At 40.0% G+C, this 15,193-nt stretch overlaps 1 protein-coding gene across 3 annotated transcripts in view; it reads right to left on the reverse strand.

The window, feature by feature from the left end:
- Positions 1-7,133: 7,133 nt before the first annotated feature.
- LARGE1 (LARGE xylosyl- and glucuronyltransferase 1) overlaps positions 7,134-15,193 on the reverse strand; it is a 284,444-nt gene continuing 276,384 nt past the window's right edge. For 2 of the 3 annotated variants that reach the window (XM_054062457.1, XM_054062449.1), the window contains one exon: positions 7,134-13,484. In XM_054062457.1, the coding sequence (XP_053918432.1) occupies positions 13,287-13,484 (198 nt within the window). In that variant the 3' untranslated portion in view covers positions 7,134-13,286. The remainder of the gene's footprint in view (positions 13,485-15,193) is intronic. The other variant, XM_054062466.1, reaches the window with a different exon arrangement.

Below are 15,193 nucleotides of genomic sequence, written 5' to 3' on the forward strand. Positions count from 1 at the left end.
CACTAAGGTGCTGTTACCAAATACGTAAGGCAAACAACATTCTGGGAAATTAACAGAAATCTGTGATGAGGCTGCAATCTGAATAAGGGGTTTGGCTGTAAGTCTCTGGATGTTGCTTTGTTCTTTAAAGATTCCTAATGATTTGTCCAGGTAACCATGACGGAAAGCCTGACTTTACAAATTTACCCTGGATTATTCCAAACCAATAGATCAGGAAGATGTAGCAGTAGTAGTACAGTTCTCCCACTTTCTTTACTATAAACCTAAGTAAAGGTTTCTCACTTGCTGAAAACATTGCTCAAGCTGAGCACCTAATGAGCAAGTGTGGGTATGTGCGTGTGCTCTACCAGCACTGAGAAAGAGTTTAATCAGTTGAAGAAGGGACAAGTACTTGGGTCTTTCCAGAAGCAGTACTGAGACTAACAGGGTGGTAAGAGGTGGGCCGCTCCCTGAAAACAACATGAAAGAGCTATTCTCAGCAAGAAATATCTGGGAGTCCTCAAGCGAAAGAATAATTCAAGGGCACAGTAAGGGAAAGGCAACTGTGTATGGGCATGCACACTTGCTTATGCAATTCAGAAAATAGGAACAATTGCTTCCAAGAACTGTTGTTATGCCCTGAAGCGGAGGATGAACTGAACCCATTACAGTTGTTTCTCCTTCTCCCCAGTGGCCACTTCAAAATACCTGCTTTTGTTAAAAAAAAACGTGTATAGCACTTATAATTGCAAAATTAACCTTCAAAATCAGAACTCAACATAAACAAAGAAGTTGTATCAGCAAAAGTCTGAAACAGGAGCTCTGAGAGTTTGTTGCCATTTACTACCTGAAGTTGCCAGCTCTGGAGCTAGACCAGGGGGAGTATGTCAACACAATGTTATTTCTCTCCTGGAATACAAAGGCTATTTACTGACCAGCTGATGCCACATATTTCATGACAGGCATTATTTGGATTGCTAACACTTCCACTCTCTCTATTTGTCTTTATTGGGAATAAACGGATGCTTTGTATTTATTTTTGTTCAGATACAAAATTACCAAGACTAAAGTTTTCAGAAACTCCCAGTGCCTGGCCTGTGAAATCCAAACTTTGACGTGTAAATTTCCTTTTGTTTGTTCTTTTCCCCGCAGACACTGAGTACCTTACAGATACATTGACCATACAAGGCATGTGATTCACAGTGCCATCATGCAAAAGTTATTCGTGAGGTATAATTTGGGTGGAGGGAGAAAGGAAGGAAATAGTAGACTGTGGTTTTGTGGCATATATAGGAAAGTGAAGAAATGGCAGCCAGATCTGTTCTGTGGAAACCTGAAACAGAAACTGAAGCAGCATACTAGGGAGATAGATAGCCTTCATTTTTAATGTCATTTTAATGGCTAAATCTGTGGCAGAACTCTCATTAACATCTCCAGCCCAACACCTGGCTCTTAAGGTGCATAACGTATCCCAAGCAGCAAACACACACATCCTACATCTGTCCATACAATTCAGTCCCTTGCTAACTCATCTTTTAAAGCAGCTTGAAGGTGAATGCCATTATGTAAAGACTATCAGGAATCACACAGAGAGCCTAGAGGAGGGCTGGTACAGAGCTCGGTAATGTTCCATCCCTACTTCAGTCTTGGGAACTCAACTTGCCCCCTTTTGAGGAAACATAACTTCTGACCCCAGGGTAAACATAGCATAATCTGCCCTATTGAATCTATCCTGAATCTTTAATAATTGACAGAAATCCTAAAGGAAGCTCTGTTCTTTACTACTGATTTGTCAGAGGTTGATGGATAGGAAAGCTTGTGGCTGATATGGAAATGGCATAGGAAGAGGATCCCTTCTGGGAGCCCGATTATTGAAAATCAGCTGCTATTTACACAGTTAATGCCACTCACTTCTTGCACCTGCTCAATCATTCATTTCCCAGTGCAAGCCAGATTTGCCCTGCTGCAAAGTCAGGGAATTTAAGGGAGTTACACCTGCAGGTTTTCTCTTTCTCTCCAATGACTGCAGAGTTCAGCTTATAAAATGCCTACTTGTACATTTCCAGCCTTTTATCTTCCTTTTCTGTGAATTCTTTTTCTAACTATTTATATGTATATATATATATGTGCATTTCCAAGTATTTATGTTTCTGGTAATGAATCTGAAATTCTCTAGCTCTTGTTGAACACCCAGACTGTTCCTGTGCCACACAAAACACATTTGCTTCTTTAATCATCTGAAAAAAAAACCAGAAAGTCTGAACTTCCCAACTTTCAATAGTTTCTGTTTATATTCAGCTCAATCTTTGAAAAAGTCTCAATACTCTACAGCCAGGGGCATCCTATTCTTTATGATGCCCCCAGAAATGTAAATTCTGTGCTGACATGTGCAGCAAACACACTTTTATAGTACACTGTCCTTTGAATTTGGTTAAAAAACCCTCCAAAACAAACCACAAAGGATTGACCCATCTTCCCACTCATGCCACCATCTCCTTTCTTGATAATGAAGTTCTGCAGAGAAGCTTCAGGCCGCTAAGTAAAAAGAGAGAAGGGAAAAAGCTGTAGCCTATACAGTTCTACTAACTGGTGTTAAAAGGTGTACCGGCTGTAAGCGAGATGAGAGGCGCGATTGCAGCTCTGAGCAGCTGGAAAACCTTATCAGCAAAGGTTAATTAATAGGAAAGAGAAGGCGCGCTTTTTTTTTTGTACAGTTTTTTCTATTATGAAGAGAAGGACTTTGTATAATGGAAAATCCCTGCTTGTGCCTAGCAGCTAGAGCATTTACAATACTAACCTGTAAGTTGGGTTGACTTCTGTGGTGTTGGTGAGGTGTGAGTCACTGTAGAGCATCCATCTGTTTGTTGTCTTACTTAAATACAAACTGAATGAACTCCCTCCCACCTGCCAAAGTCTTGTCTTTGATTCCAGAAAGACGACAGCAGGAAGAAGGTCAAGTACGCGTGATTAACGGAGCAGATGAGGACTCACTTGTATTCTGTGGCAACAGACTTGTACCAATGTGTTTGATTGAACCAGGGTTGGAGGAATTAACCAGTTAGAAAGAATGACAATGCAAAATTTAAAAGTAATAAAAAACTTGAAGAAAACAAAACAGTCCATGACCTCCTTTTTTTTCCTTTCCATCTGAAGAAACAACAGCTGGTATGCTCCTGAAATCAGTACATGTCAAGTCAGACACAGGAAAGGAATTGAGAGGATTATTTCACAATTTTATTGCACAATTGAAAATTAACTTTTTTTTTTTCCTAATATTTACAAGCCATTTATTTTGCACACACAATCTAAACAGCATTTTCCCCAATAAAATTGTCACCTAGAAAACTTACACACAGACTGAAGCATACAAGTAAACTAAGTGGTTTGTGTTAAATGCAGTCTAACCCTGGAGGGGGAAACACTGGGAAGATGGGGCAGCAGGAGGAAAAAAAGACTTACTTTTCTTTTTTTCTTTCCTGAAATGTTAATTAAAGACCTTTCCCCAACCTGAGGAAAGAAATGAGGGTTCAGTATTAGTTCAAGTAGAAGGCCAGCCAGTCAGGTAAAGTACTGACAAGGTGGTGAGTTGAAGATTCAAAACTCTTCAGTGCCACAAGCCTTGCAAGAAAATGACAAGTCTTGTTTCATGCGTGGTTTATCTTAAAGGCTGCAACATCCCAGTTTTCCCCTGGAGAATGTAGAGTCACCTTGGTCATGACAGAAAAAGAATGCAATTTGAGTCATAAGAAGAAAGGCCACGAAAGGCTGTGATTGTTGTGTGTTTATCCACCCCATCCCATTCCATCCCATTCCATTCTTTTGCAAAGATTTCTCACCTGCACTTTTGGAAAAGCATGGGCTGACACCTTGCAAATGCTACCCCTGCTCTTCAGGGGTATTATAAGAGCTTCACACTTATAATACAGTGCAACAAACATTGCATAATCTGACCAGCAATGCTGGGGGCAATATTTTAACCATGATTATGAAGTCCACAACTTTGGGCTGAAAACAAGTCATTCCTGGTTGTCAAAATGCATATCACAGCCTCTGGAGTACACAAATCACTCTCCTCCTATGGCTGATCTGCCCACACATTTTCCATTATATAGACTGTTATTTTCAAGTTTGTCAGCTCATATTCAGCATATGGCATTACAGCACTTACTGTTTAGTTTCCAGGAGATTTTGACACCTGCAATCTTAAATGAGTAGGTGGTAGCTCTAAAACTGATGCTTACTGGCCCAGATTCATCTTGTGTTACTTTGGGCAGGTGTACACCTGAGGCACATGCATGGGGACCATCAGCACTGCAACCTTTTCTGCTGGTCAGAGAGCAAAGGGTGACGGAGGGCTGAGGTGAAGAGAAATGCCCTCTCCAGAAGTCTTGCTCGTTCCACTGACTATTGAAGGAAATAAGAAGACCAACTCTGACATTGCAGGTTTACAACAGCTGCCAAGTTGCATAGGATGAATCTGGGCCTGAATGCTTCCAGTTGGGCACCTAAAAACCTAGAGTTTCTGTCATTGCAAGGTACATTTGGTATATAGATCACTTTAGTGCTACCTTTCATCAGGTTTTGGATGCTCTGCTGTAGAGTGGAGAAACAGTAGGGGATGCCACCATGATCTATAGTGAGGTTGGAAGGAAAGGGAGTATTTATAGACTTGCTATACTAGCTGCTCCTTGTTCATTGGGAACCATGCTACTGGAAGATAGCTTTATGAAATGCAATTCAAATGCATAGAAAAAGCAAATCCTATGACCTCAGACCATACTCAGACCATTACTTCTAAAGTAATTGTTTCTTCCAGAGCTACACAGTCACCATCACCATCTTATGCGTGATGCAAACTTGGAATAATGTGTCAGGTCCTAAGCGACCTCATCTTATTTTGGTATTAACCTTACGAAAGGCTGAAGTCTCCCATCCACCTTGCCCCCAGCAGCCAAGTATTTGTTTCTCTCTCATTTTTAAAATAAGTTCTTTTTGGTTTAAGGGAGCCAGCGATGGAGAGATGTCTTTTTCTATGTAGTAGTTATAACTAGACCTCAACGCTAGGTTGAGGTCTCTCAAGCTCTCTATACATCTCTAAAATATTTGCCAGCACTTACCTAAAGCTGGTGTAAATGCAGATTTAGGAATGTAGCAGATTGGGAATGTGGAGAAAAAGCTGAAAATCTGACAATGGACTGCCTGAGGAAGGATTGTGAAATTGAGCCCTGAGGAAATTGTAGCAAATTTGTAAATTGGAGAAGTTTGTGCTAAAACTTTTGGCTTAAGCAGGTTATTTATCTTCATAAATGCTGCTGGTTTTAGGCCCATTGGATCACTTACAATGACTATATTCCTCCCAAACCAATATTTCTCTGGAAGTTATATGAGTGACAGAAAAGTTTGAACAATATGAATATGTTCAAAATAAAACAGAACACCATGATCTCATTCTTACACCAAATTGCTGAATTCTTCCCTCAGGTGCAGCCTTGAAGACTGAAATTGGACACCCTGCCAAGAAATTTGTGTGGAGGCGCAGGTGCCATGCCAAAGCCAGTGTGTTGATACTGCTTTAGTGATGATTTCACACAACAGTCTAGCACAAACCAGCTGTCTTTCATACTTATGGGAAGAGACACAGCTAAGATAGATAGAAATTAAACCTGTGATGGCACAAAGAAAGAAGAATCCCCCAGGCTTCAGGGAAGGCTCTCCCTGCACTAAAGCGATGCTGAGGACATTGCAACAGCACCTCATTTCTATGCTTCAACCCAGACAATAGTGCAATATTTGCAAGTCTGATTGATGTGGAATAAAGCTGTATCAGCTTAAGAAAATAAAAAGGTTTTGCAAACTGTAGGTTCCACATGTGAAAATGGAAATGCAAGTAACAGAAATGATAATATACTTGGGTCTTGAGTGATCTGAATCAGAAAATTGCTTTTATAACAAGTACTTGTTTTGCTCTATGGAGTGTAATCAGAAAGAAGATGATGGTGCCTGTATTCTCTGCATTCTTGACAAAAGCTGGTAGGTTAACTTGGTAAGTATTTTGTATTGATGAATCTCTGTGAATGTTAATCCTTGTGGGTCCTTATATCATTGGGTTTTTTATTTTTTTTTAATTGTGTTTGCTGTTCTTTGATTAAATCCTAATAGTGAAAAGTAAAATTGTAAACTCATCATGAACCATGTGAACCCATATGGCAATATTCATTGATGTCACAGACAAAAAGCATAATTTCATTTATGTGTCTTGTTCTCTTATCAACACAGCCAGCAGAAGCTGACTGCCCACCCTGAACACTGAGCCACAGGCCAGCTAGATTAATTGGTGCTGACATAATTAGTAAAAACTGGGCAAGGTGTTGAGGGACAATACACACATCTTGTGTTCTTTCTGAACCAGCAAACTGCTAAGCCCCATCTCTTCCTAACCCTAAGGGGCCTCTGTAACTCACAGCGAGTATACATCTAAAATGCAGAAAAGATCAGCAAAATCTATCTTCACAAAAATAGATTTCATATTGAACTCACTACTGGTATATAAAAAACCTCAAAGCAGAGAGCGGTGCAGCTTCCTTCATGCTGCTGGTGGTTAGTTCAGACTGGATGAAGAGCTCATGGATCAATCAGCATTGGATAGCTTTTCCTTATAGCATTGCTGGAGAGCACCACTGGAACAACAGATCCACAGGCAGATCAAAAGAAGAAATTCTGTGAACTTCACTCACTCCAGCTTTGCCCCAATCATTGACCCCAGTGCTGACAATTTAAAAAGGCTGGGTCATCAGACTCCTACTGTTATCAAGCTGTTACCATCTTTTTTATTTTTCTTTTTCTTATGAGCACCAAAGGAGCAATGTGGGAATCCAAAGAATTGGAACAAATTAAACATCACATCTTTGAGCTGAGAATGGTTTGATCTCAATGCTGACTTAATGAATTTTACAACCCATAGAAATTACTACAGGTGAGCCACATTGGCCTGTGTTAGATAAGAAATACCACAAAGCCAGAATGAGATCAGTTCGATTCACAGATGCTACCAACAGATTTTCTGAGGCACCTCAGATTGCGTTTGACTTACTCATTCCTCTCACCCCCCTTCCCAGTCATTCACTGTATCTTTTCATTGCATACCCACCAGGAAAAACTCAGTGTGAGCACAAGTGAAAAGAAGTATCACCCATCTGCTTGCTTCCCCGAGTACCATCCACTCAGTGCACAAAATGAAAGAAGAGTCCTCTAAAAAATCCTCAGCAAATGATTATGTAGAGGTTATGTTCTATTACGTATGTGCCAGGGGACAAAAAGAAGTTGTGTGAGCAAATCACCAGCTCCACCAGCAACTTGAAATTTCAGATCCTCTAACTTTCACATGACTGATTTTGCAGCCTTAGCAGGAGTCTTGTGATATAATGGTTAATGCTGAAAACTCACACATCCATCATCTGAGAATTATGGTGCCATAAAACTGAGGAATAGGCTTAGCTTGGCCTGAATTACTTGGTCTTGCATGTTTGAGGGGATTCTCCTTGAATATATTTGGTGAGAGTGATTGGAGCATTATCCCCAGGGGTTAGTACTGTATCATTTGGAGTGAAGTCTTATATCTCATGGCAATGGAACAAGGAGCTCAAACGAAGCCTTTGTCACCTCCACAGCAACTTCACATGAATCCACGCTGCAGAGGTTTAGGATATTTTAACCCTACTGAAACTGTAATTAGCCAGGAGACATGAAACTGTTCTCATCCTATGAGAGGAAAACATAGCACAGAATGACTGAAAAGATACTAAGCCTGGATTTCAGATCTTTTGCATCTTGACCCCCTCAATGACCTAACATTTCTATTGCAGTACCCATTAACATGTCTGGACAAATACATTCATATGATCCATCACACAAATAAATACTTGGCTGGCTTTCTAATTCCCAGATTGTTTTTTTTCAAATGATGATACCAGTTCTACTCTGCAGATCAAACAAACCCCAGATACTAAGTAATTGTAACAGGAAAATGTTCCAGCCAACTGACACAGATGTAGCTCCTTTTGAAATTCTCAGTGATTTCGTGTCTTGTTTTGGGCATGTATAACTACTGACGAAAACAAATTCCTATAGAAGCAAGGCATTTATAAATCCAAGCTTGTAAGCATTTCCTGAGCCATGATTTGCTCTGCAAGGCCAGAAGCTTTTCCAGATTTAATTTTATATTGTGAACCAAAGTAACAATTTTCACACAATCCCCGTTCACCCAAGTGTTTGGATAGAAATATAGTGGCTAAACACACATTATGAATTACTACTGTAAAAATGACTTCGTTTAGCTGTCAATGCTCCCGCATTTTCAATGCTACAGTGGAAACACTACATTATTGGCTGTCATTGTCTACTAGTGTCTTATTTTTTCCAGTCTCACTTGCTGGAGTTGCAGAAACTTAGCTCGTTTCTTTTCCTAAAACTGAAATATTTTTTGAGCTAACAATTGCACATTCTTTTGTTTGCACTCCCACCGTCTAATGTATTAGACTTTGTTGAAAATCATAAATAATGACGCTCACCCCACTTGCTGACCTTGCAGTGGTTTCCTGTCACTGCCCTGAAACGTAAGGAACACCCATACAGTATCTGGCAGAGCAAGAAGGAATGTCTTTTGCAATACCTAAGAGTGATATCTCTGCTGATTTGCCAGGACTCCCAGTGCTGCTGGTCATTAATCTTTCTCAGCCAAAAACAGATGGGGCTATTAGACAGGCTGGAGTAATAAGGGAAACTGGCAAGATACAGAGGAAATGTATTATCTTCTGGATAGAATTGCATGTAAAAATGAGAACATTAAAAACGTATTTTTCGTATTTAATTGGACGATGTATGATTATACCTACCAGAAAATAATGTGCAATGTGTTTTGTGCAGGGCATTTATAAAACTGTCCATCTGTGCTAGGGCCTTATTTTCTCCTGCAGAGAGAAACTGTAGCTACAATTCTGACAAGTTTTTTGTGCTTTTTTCTCTAACAATGGGCTTACTCTGCTGCAACAGCTACTGCAAATAACACTACAAAGTGCCTCCACTTGGTGCAGTGAAAGGAAAATGCATTTTATGATTTACATATAAACCACACAAATCCTACTAGGTAAAAAAATAGTACTTCAGGAATAATGTGACCATATCTGATATTACATCTAAGGGAAGCAATGGAACTGGAGGTACAGCTGCTAATTCCTTTATGTCACTGAGTCCATGATGACGCTTACAAACAGAATAAAAAATGGAAATTGTGAAGTGGAACCAGATTGCTCATGTAGGAAAATACCGAGGCTGGAAGGAATTACTGAAAGTGGGGCTTGGAAAAAAAATCTGATCAATACTAAGGACTACTCGGGATAAACAAAGATATTTTCTAGATCTGTCAGGTAGGCAAATGGTAGATGACTCTTAGTCAGAAAATGATAAGATGGAAACTACAGCCAAACATTTGAAGCTATATACTGTGACAACAGAGAGAAATCATGGAAACATACTGGAGGGTTACAATAAAGCATTAAATATATGGAAGTGCTTTGCCTGAAACTTAAACTTGCAAAGCCTCTTATATCAAAGGGAAAAGCATGAAAATAAAAATAAGAGGATTGGTTGCCAGCCAGCAGATTATTATTTGGAATAATAATTATGCCTGAAATATGGCACCTGGGAAATGCAAAGTTCAGGCTCTGGTGCTGGAAGGGGCTTATGGGTCTGAAAAGTTTGTAGTGACTAATGTGTGTCCATGTTTTGGAGTGGAGGGAGAAAAGGGAGCCACGGAACAAAACACATCAAGATAAGAGCCCAAATTAGAAGAACAAAAGAATTTTGTAGGATTTTATTTCTGATCTCTTGACTAAGAAAAGTCTAGCATTTAGGAAAGAAGAAAACACAGCCCCCCAAAACCTAATGAGGCAGTATTTGATATAAAAAATTAAAACCAAAGCACTCTTTTCTAATTTAAAGAAAGAATCAGTGGCCCTAAATAAAATGAAAAAAAAAATCTGAAATCCTTAAGATTAAAAATGGAAAGGGCTTATGAGCAACCATGGAGTATGATATTTTCTTAGATAAATAGAAGACAAGGACAAGGTAATGACTGAACTGGAAATTTTAGAAGTTGTCCTGGCCAAATAGGAAATCTTCAGAGAACAGAATTCAAAACTTGGTAAAGCCAAAAGCAAGGGTTGTAATAGTTGAGATGGAGTTTGGCAAGCTAAGAGGGAATTTGAAGAATTAATAGAAGGAACTTAAACCTGAAAATACACATTTGTTCAGTACACCGAAAGCAAAAAACTGGAGATAACCAGTAGGCCACCCAAAACAATAAGTAGAAAAAAAAATTAAAGACAATAAGGACATTGCCAAGAATCTAAATGATTTATTTGCATCAGTCCTCACCAGGGAGGGTGCTGGAGTGATATCTAAATGAAAGACTCACACTTTCCAAATATCAAAGATAAGGAGTGGTCTTAGACTGAAGACTCAAAAGAGAAGTTGATGGAACAAACCAGTAAATCAAAGGCATTAAGTCACCAGCATTATCTGATATTTCTTGAAGACTTCAGGAGAAAACTGAGAATTAAGTAACAAAGTTTCTAGGAAATACCTACTACAAAGAGAACTGGAAGACAGTCAGAATTATAACTGAGTTGGAGATTTTTTATTGTTGTCTGTGGTGTTTTTCTCGCAGTGTTGGAGGAGCCCTGGCAGTTACAGACTCTTACCATGTATATTGGCTGAAATGTGTTAAAAAAATCCCAAGACCAAATTATGAAGCAGACAAACATAACGTGACAGATACCAGTAAGTACAGTGTTTATGAGGGTAAAAAAGGGGCTCTTTGAAGCTAATACCAGTCCTTGGGCTGATTACACCAACCAGCACACCTAAGCCTACCTAGGAGTTTCCATGACAGACAGGCAAGTAGCAAGTGATTACCTGCCCGCTCTCCCATCTGCATTTCATGACCACAGATGAGAGAATTATGTCCACGTTGACAATGGCACGTCCAATTAATGCACAGGTCCAGGTTACAGGCTATGCTGCTGCAGGGCAATACAGTGCTTCCTTGGGCAACATTGTTAAGCCAAGAAGGAATGCACATCTGGAAGTTTTTAACATACATGAAACATAATAATGGCAACACTGACGATCTGACTGGAGATTTTATGTAGGTATAACCCATGTTAGCCACTCTTGGGATCAGGTTTTGATAGCTTCTGCACACTGGCTAATCGACAGGATGCTCTGCTGCAGGGTTCTTCTCATTCTGAATAGGCACGGTGACCTGGGCCCTTAATGGTGAGTAATATGCGACTTGGGGAGTTAAGATTTTGTTTTATTTTTTAAAAATATCTCTTAGCTAGGACTAATCATTCATTTCACTTCTTTCCAGCTCTTCTCAGATTTTTACGTAAATCTTTACTTAAAAGTCATTAACAAAAGAAGAAAAGCACTTTGGAAAATTATGCAGTGATTTATTCCTGTACAGCCAACACTCCTGGGGGAAAAGTAAAATTACACATAGCCTCCTGCCCCGTTTTATTTCTTGTCAAAGATGTTGCCTTTTTTGGCTTTTCTTATATATACACAGCATGATGAACTGATATTTGTAGTTTAAATGTCTGGTTTAACTGCGTGGTTTCCACTGTAACAGAAAGCTCTCACAAAATGTCAAGTTAGAAATAAAAGCAAGCTCTAGAGGGATGAGGTGAAGAGAGAAAGAGAAGATCCAGTGGCTGAAAAAAAGGGGAAAAAGTGGTCATAATGCAATGTGGATACATTTCCAAACTCAGGCAGTGGTATTGGTACGTGTGGTTGTATGGGAATCTGGGGTAGGCAGATAGATGCTTTTCTCACTGAGTTGTTTCTGCTTTCTCTATTAACATTGCAACATAAATTACAAATAGCCCTGCAAGGGGTAGTGCATTAAATCTCATCTCTTCATCCCATGTAAACACAACATTAATACTGAAGAATAAAGAACATGGTAAGAAGTCCAGTGTCTTGTTTTCTGCATTTCGATTGTTAGGTTTCCTGTCTGCCCTCCAGCATACTTCTGTGTGTATCAAGGTTGTGAACTTGACCAGCCCATGTTCAAGCAAACACTCACACTCAGATTCCCAACACATTCTTTTCTCCCCCCTGAATGGGGAGTTTATTCCTAACAGTTCTGCTCCTTTTAATTATAAACTCCTTTAACGAAGTAGTTCTGAGACCTTGCAGCAGGCAGCAGGAGAGCACCAAGGCTAGTAATTGCCATGTCTATAATCCCTGTTCAGCAAAGAAGTCCACTTAAAGCCCAAGGCTCAATGCCTTCATGGATGGGCATGCACTGAAATAAGCCTACAAATCAATATCCCCCTGCACAACATGCCTTAAAGGCAAAATCCAATTCTAGCCTAAAAAAGATAAAAAGTTACAGCCAGGCCCTTTATTCTACAAGACACACATGAACAAGTTGCTCCGGTGAAAACAGATATACACTGACAAGTATTTTTCACTTTCTGGCAGAGCTGCTGATCTTTACTGGACCACCAGAACTGAAGTTGGGGAGGAAACACAAGGGAGACATTTCCTTGGCAAGGAAAGGAGCAGCGTTTATGACTGGGGAAAAGGCAGGGTGGGGTATAGGGGACTTTCCTGATAAAACAACCAGTCTGAGAAAAAAAAGACCCATTGATATCATGTATACACCTAAACCAGTAACACATCTTTTCTGGAGTGCAGTATAGTATAAGAGTCCACTTCATCTTCAAGGCTAATTCAGACCTTTGGCTCATCCTGCATTAACAAGGTCAACCATGTTAAGAGGGGCCCTGTGAAAGTTCACAGGTGAAAGTTCCCTTTTAGATTAGTGCAGATTTGAAATTCACAGGACAGCGATCCGAAGATCTTCCTTTACAGATAAAAAGCATGTCAAATTATTAAATAGCAACATGAAATCCTATATTCTGAAGATCTGTCTTTGCTCTGCAGTTAGGAGAGCAGCGTGCATTCCCAGCCCCTGCCCAGTCCCCACCTCCGGTGGCACGGTGGGTGCGTGGCTGGCCCCTCTTGTTGACAGCTCAGGAATGTTAAAGCTGAAAGGCCTGGGGTAGTTGGGGAAGGGATGAATGAGCATAGTCCAAAGACATGTCACTTCAAATTTCTACTGTTAGAACTGCTGGGTATGGATGGTATAAAAACAGAAAGTATTTCTCAGTTTGAAGTTTGAAGACTGGGCGCCAAATGTTAAGTGGTGTCCGTATTTCCTGCACACAGGCTCCGTTGTGCTAGCTGTTGTTCCCTGCCGTGAGATATTTAAGGGCTGCAAAGCCATAGTGGCGCGACATATCCTGCTGGAACTCCTCCTTCAGGGTCTTGAGACAGATGCGGTATTGCTTGTTGGAGCGGAACTTGGTGATGTCAAAGCTGGGGGCGTGTGGCATGTGGATCATGTAGGCGTTGGGCAGCACTGTGAACTCATACTCCTGTGGGAGAAAGAGATTGCTTGTGAGGGTGTTCCCAAGACTTTTTGCAATGCATCTCTCCTGTACCTCTACAGTCAAACATGTTTCATCATGTGATAATGCAGTGTAGGTCTCAAACACCACAAATCCATACAGATATGCCAAATTTATGAAAGATTGACTTTCCTTTTAATTATGTTTTATTCCATATAATCCAAAAAGATGAGGCAGCAGTATAAAAGGCATGCCTGAAGCCATGTCAGCAGTACAGATTTTGCAGTAATGTGCTTGCAACCAACACAGCTGTGACCACACAGTATGAGGGTCTCCAGTGTCCATGTGAAAGTACACCTTTTCTCCTACCACTTATCTTTCTTGGGAAGCTGGAATAAGCTATATTTTCAAAGGCATCCATTGCACTATATATGCTTGCTTTGCCTGTATACTAAGACACTTACAGTGACAAAACTGTCCAAAACTTATTTATAAATCTGAAATAAGGGGAGAATATGGTATCTTTTATAGGCGATGTGTGAATATGGACCTGCTAATTCCATATGCCTCAGGGATTTATGCAAATTAAGCTCTTCACAAAGTATGAGATACTGTGCTAATTCCCCTTGTCCTCTAAAACTACTTTGCTAATTCTCTTTATTTATTTCTAAGTTCGTTGACTGTTTTTGTTGTTCAAAAATGATGGTTCATTTAAGTCTCAATTATTTCTTTTAGATTTGCTCCATTTCTATAATTAAATATATATTTTTATAAATAAATATATGATCATTAGAGGAAAGGTAGACAAAGACTGATTCTTAGACAAGCTGGAAGGCAACTAGTGCAGGATGTGCAAGAATCATATACGTGCTCCTACAAGGAACAGGGCTGAAAAGGCACATGAACCTTAGTATTCAGTAGCAAAGTGAAGTACACTAAGTACTAGGACACTACCCATTTTTTCATATGACATTTAAAGAAATATGACTTGTATGGGATGCAAATGACAAAAAAACTTTGAAGACTCCAAGGCAGATTTTCTATTGTTCTCATCCACTTTCTATTTACATCTGTTGCTGTATTGACTCATTAACCATTCTGCAGAAGACAGTGGGCAGGGAAGGAATAGCCACAGAGCATGCTGGCTTTAAAAGAAATGGTGCACAACTTCCCCTGGTTTGCAAAGTCCAGTTGCTTCGAGGTTTAAGAGTCTGTGCAGAGACACAGAGTATCTACAGCACAGAAGCTGAATATTCCAAACTCATGTTCTTAGGAAAAGAGATATATGGGAAAGAGTACACCTGTGCTAATAAACATGAGTGTTTCACCTATAAATCTTTCCTAACCTGACGAAAAATGATCAGCCTGGAGAAGAGTGAAAACTGCTGGGTTGTGATGCTACCAGAAACCAAGTATTTGAGCAACACAGCTCAAAATGAAGCCCAAACAAAGCGGAAAGTGAGCAGGACGCAATGTGAATGCACTTCCCAACTCAGGCAGTGATATTGGTTAAGCACAAAGTGCAGCAAAGGCTGCAGTGCTGTCCCAGAGACACCTATGGAACAGTTGTACGTGTTGGACAGCTAGAGGCAAATGGAGATGCACGGCGACTTTTCTCCTTAAGGGTATGCCTGTTCCTTGCCAGACACTGCGAAAGTGGTAAACCTTTGTGCCAAATTACAAAGCTGTCATATATGGGAATGGGCCTCACAGAGCTTATGCTTGGGGTGATAAAT

The sequence above is a fragment of the Cuculus canorus genome, chromosome 1 (assembly GCF_017976375.1).
Source record: "Cuculus canorus isolate bCucCan1 chromosome 1, bCucCan1.pri, whole genome shotgun sequence".
In the NCBI taxonomy this organism is placed as follows: domain Eukaryota; kingdom Metazoa; phylum Chordata; class Aves; order Cuculiformes; family Cuculidae; genus Cuculus; species Cuculus canorus.